Raw genomic sequence first — 4,946 nt, forward strand, 5'->3', positions numbered from 1 at the left:
CCTAAACGATTGACATGCCTTTGCATGTGTTTGTGCCACGTGCCACCGGTGGGGCAGGACATTCTCACCTTTTCGATAGTGATGCATAAACACATGCTCGTGATATGGTCAGAAACGTACAGTGGATTATTATGAATGTGGAAAAGGTTTTGTCGCTTTTATTTACATCATTAAATACAAAGAATGTCTATATTTTTCAGATTTATTTGCAATACGAACATATATTTATATCCTTCGTAATTCTTTTTGTTCCATGTAATACCCTCCTTTATACTTCCCCTCTAAACAGTCCCAAATATCCCGTGGCTTTCCGGGTAATAATTGGTCTTTAGAAACCCATGCTTGCCGAAAGAGGTGACCAACAGGGTGTGGGTGGTCAGGCTCGATGACTTGATCGATGCTTGTCATCGTTTCCCAATCGCGTAGGTCGATGCTCGTGGTGAAAGTCACTGGATTGTCTGCTCCAGACTCGATTGTCTACAAACCGCCGTCATATAGCTGGAGTATTTCTGAGTGCGGCGTTACATAACAAACAGAGTCAGGGGTGTTTGACTATGTACACAGGTACCGACATCACTCTGTACATGACAAAAAGCAAACATGGCAAGATATATTAAAAACCTCATTGTACTTCACCCAGTTCAAAAAATGCCTAATGTTACATGCATTGCATGAATACTATAACACTTTGGTCTTCTGTGCTGTGTGTAGTTGTAAGGTTGTTTTGAATATTCAAGAATCATACAAAGGTGCATTAAGCAACGAATTTTCATATTTGAAATTCCACACCTCCACGAATGCAGGACATGTTATAGGTCAACAGTCTATCTACATATGGGTGCTGTGATACGGAAAAGCCTTTTTTTTGTATCCCGGAATACAAGGTCGGTTTAGGGCGAACGCCTGACGAAGTAGGAGGCGAACATTTCTGGTACAGATGAAGGAGACCCCAATGAAGACCCCCTGTAGGGTGTTGGTGACGATGAAGAGGTACGTGGTAACTGGATGAGGGACAAAGGCTGATAGGAACCCTAGACTCCACGTTATCCCCATCACAAGGAACAGCTTGACGTAGACAAGAAACTCGCTTCTTTGTTCAGATCCAAGGATCCGAGCAGATGACTTCTTCAATGAACAAATAATGGTTGATGTACAGATGAAGAAGATGGTATTCAGGACAACAATCATGCCAAGCGGTGCAGCAAAGAAGATCAAGAGTGACAACTTGCTTGTAATCCAACAAATTCCTTTTCCATATCCAGGAGAATACACAGAGGAGGAATCCACTAGGTCCAGTGTCAAGGCTGAGATGACTGGAACAAGAGGGGACATCCATGCATACATGCTGTACGTCAGAAATCGTTTCCTTTTCTTTCCTGGTTCCCTGGCTCTCACGAGACATCTTGAAAATGTAAACCAGACATCAAAAGCAATGATGTTCATCCAGAGAAATGCTGCAAGGAAAAAGTAGTGCATACCAATGGCGAACGCTTTGCAAACTATTGGTTGTGTTTCTGTGTACGGGGCTAACGTCATCAATACTTCTGCGGTAAACAGAGCAATTGACAGTGACAAAATGCAGAGTCCGGGGCGGTTCTGTAACTTTTTGAAAGTCAGATAAATCACAATAGTAATTAACAGTGAAACAGCTGATAGTATTGTACCTACACGACTGACGATTTCTTCAATGTGTGAAGTGTTTTGATACAAGATCTTACGTTTTGTTGGAGGGATGCACCTGTCGTCACGAGAAGTGATGCTCTCCGACAATTCTGTTTGCGAGTCACCTTTTCTTGAAGCAACTGAAATAATTGAACAATTGGTGATTGTGTCGTTAGGGGAAGTTTCGAAAATACCAACTGCCTGCTTCAGTTGAGATCCACATGTGAACGTTGCATTATTGGAATCACAGAGGACTAAACGGCACACGTTTGTAAACGGATCCCAATATTCTCCAAACGAACATTTATTGTGGCGTATGAAGCTGGTGGTTGTTGTTTGGAAAAAGGATCGTTCTTCCATCGTCCCGCTATTTATATTTATATCAAACAAAATGGAAAATGAGTATGTTCCAAAGTCATGAAACGAGGGCACACATGCAGATGGCACATAGAGCATATCACATTTTGCAGACATTTCACTATTACATGCAGCACAATGTTTATTGAGGTATATGTTGCTACGAACAAACACCAGCTCCCGGTTAGATGCGTCCGTACACCTGTCTCTTAATGACTGACTTCCCGACAGACACGAGGTAATGATATTTGTGTAACATGGTCGGAAGCTGCTAGTATTACTTGGCTGATGAAACTGTAGTTTACACTTTCCATTCGCTAGAATGTCATTGAATGGGGTCGTTTCATTAAAGTTCAGTGATGACCGGCTCAAACAATTGACCCGAGGCTTCCAAAACTCGGCATCTTCCGAATGACACTGGGCGCAGAAAATATTCTTGTACACAAGACCTGTCTTCTTGCCTGTTAACGGCGTTTGAAGAAAGAGATCGTTTGTGTGATATTTCCTGCATTGCTCAGCTAGAGCTGTGTTCTTGCCATCGGGGCACTCATGGACAACGTAGAGTGATACGCCTCCATCAATGTAACAATTGTCAACACACTTGATATAGTCCTGCAGTCTGGCATTTACTGGCTTTTGTATTGTGAGATCAGCGTCGCCACAACAGTCATTAAAAACTGTGCACATGTCATCACAAAAACAACCCGGGGAGCTGTTGTACTGACCTGGCTGAACTTCCTGTTTTGGTCGATTCTTGCATGTCCACTGTTGTTCGCAGGTTATATTAATCTCATGAGAATTGGTGATTGTACCATTCACTAGCACCTTGCATGAAATACTAGTAATCACCATTAACAACAGGGTAGTCAGCAGGCTTGCACGCATCGTTCTCAGCTTATACAAGAAGCGTTGTTGTGCAAGACTGTCCTCAAGGGAGAATTTGTAGCTTGGTGTTCTACTGAATGTCTTACATGTAATCTGGCGAATCCGGGTCCACAATACAGGCTCCGCCTATCACAGTCACTTACGCAGCACTACCTTACACGCGGGCTCCCGATCAAAGCCTTTCTGTGATTTCATTCGTTCGCAATTGTAGCTACAAAATATTTTGTGTTTGATCGATCGCTAAAAATTACTTTTTCATCATTCTAATAAATTATCTCACATCATTTAAATGACACATGTCCAACCTTCCCCATATGTCGAGCAATTTCCAAGCAGTGCCAGCCTTTGGAGACTACATATCACAAAGTTTGATCAGAAGATTTCGAAGTACGTTATACGACTCGTTCTTAAAAGTTGTTTGATCAGGGTTTACAGCATTCAATGCCTTACTAAATAAATCTTTCAAAGGGTTTTATGGCAGACACGTGGGGGACATTTCTACATTTGATGCAAGCGTGTCACCGGTGGGGCATGATACGTGCAACTTTTAGAGAAAACCGGTATCATCACTATTTGATAGCGATTTGTAAACTCCTGCTTGAATACAGTGGGAATCGTACAATGGACTTAGATATCTTATGATTGTGGAAAGTGATTTGTCTCGTTTGTATGGCTTTGTATTACACGTGATTGCTTTCTCATGTTTGCTATGTAATTCATTTTGGTCCATACCACATTATCTACAGTAAGATTACAGATTATTAGAACGTATATGTAATAATAGTTTTATGCACAGCTGATTACTTTTTTGTGATACATGCAATGTGTAAGGAAGAGAATTTATGGATGTCAACTTCATTATTATTTATTTGTTATCTTATTACTTACCCCTACATATATATGCTCTCTGCCTCATAGCATTCATTCACCTGATGAAGGAGTAAACACATACACCGAAACGTTGTGTTCCTCATAATAAAGAAGTTGTCATCCATATATTCTCTTCCTCATGTGTATCACTTCTAAATGCCTTTCAAGGACCTGAAACATAACTTTAGTTACAAAAATAAATTTTGTGTTAAAAGTTGACTTAAACATTCTTTAAAAGATCCCTCGAGTATTAATTTCAAGAAAAAGAGATGACAACAGCTGCCAGAGCTGAGAAGATGGTGAGAATGGAATCGTGTTGATTCTGGAGAGGATCAGTTGGTTGTGATGGAAAGTGCTATAGGCCGGCGACCTGTGTTGCTTTGAGGAGTGATATGACGAAAACAAGACACAAGTAAACGATGCAATGTGTACACTACTAATCAAACCTAACGTTTCCTCGATCGTTGCGGTCTTGACCCGAACATAAACATCCTAATAAGAGCAGCGATTTCAGATTTATGTTCATGTTAAATTATACCTAATGGTAGATCTCCTAGGAATATCATCCTGTGCATAGGCTCCAGCACTCTTAACTATATGTGGTCAGGTCCTGTGACGAGGCTGGTGACCAGCGATCGTGATGAATCTGTTGACCGTGTCAGTTTGTCTGTCACATCCATCATGCGAACGGAATTACATCTAAACATTATGTGATTCCGTTTTTTACCATTTCTTCTTCTCACTTAGGGGTATAAATGCACTCGCTGGACATCTGTGGACGACGCCGAAGACGGGGGCATAATGGTGGACGCCATCGGCTTCATTTGATTGTAAATATGTTCACCATCACCACCACACGATGGATCGCTCAATATCCAAACCTGAAACTTATCTTCATTTTACTGTTACTTTACTTTAAGTTTGTGAGAACTGTATCACACTCAAATTATTAATGAACACAGATAAACGAAGTTAGCAGTCTCATTGATACTACATGGTGCTACGATCACTGATCTTAAACACAGAACCTACTCGTGTTCACAGTTCATTTAGGGGCACGGGTGGCCCCGTCGTCTAAGGCGTCGCGATTCGCTGTGCACAGTTGCGTCCCTTCGGCACGCCAGAAACTTATTGTGGGTTCTAATCCCGATTCGCCCCGAATATGTTTCTAG

At 41.5% G+C, this 4,946-nt stretch overlaps 1 protein-coding gene across 1 annotated transcript; it reads right to left on the reverse strand.

Moving 5' to 3' along the window:
- Window positions 1-240: 240 nt before the first annotated feature.
- On the reverse strand, window positions 241-3,819 carry LOC124132586. The gene has a single exon (XM_046496562.2). It carries the CDS (start codon window positions 2,902-2,904, stop codon window positions 829-831), a length of 2,076 nt encoding a protein of 691 aa, XP_046352518.1. The 5' UTR covers window positions 2,905-3,819; the 3' UTR covers window positions 241-828.
- Window positions 3,820-4,946: the final 1,127 nt, after the last annotated feature.

This window comes from Haliotis rufescens, unplaced genomic scaffold (assembly GCF_023055435.1).
Source record: "Haliotis rufescens isolate VD_foot unplaced genomic scaffold, xgHalRufe1.0.p SCAF_11, whole genome shotgun sequence".
Classification (NCBI taxonomy): domain Eukaryota; kingdom Metazoa; phylum Mollusca; class Gastropoda; order Lepetellida; family Haliotidae; genus Haliotis; species Haliotis rufescens.

Excerpts from the sequence above, each read along its gene's own strand:
- LOC124132586 (XM_046496562.2), bottom strand. The coding sequence starts at position 2,904 with ATGCGTGCAAGCCTGCTGACTACCCTGTTGTTAATGGTGATTACTAGT.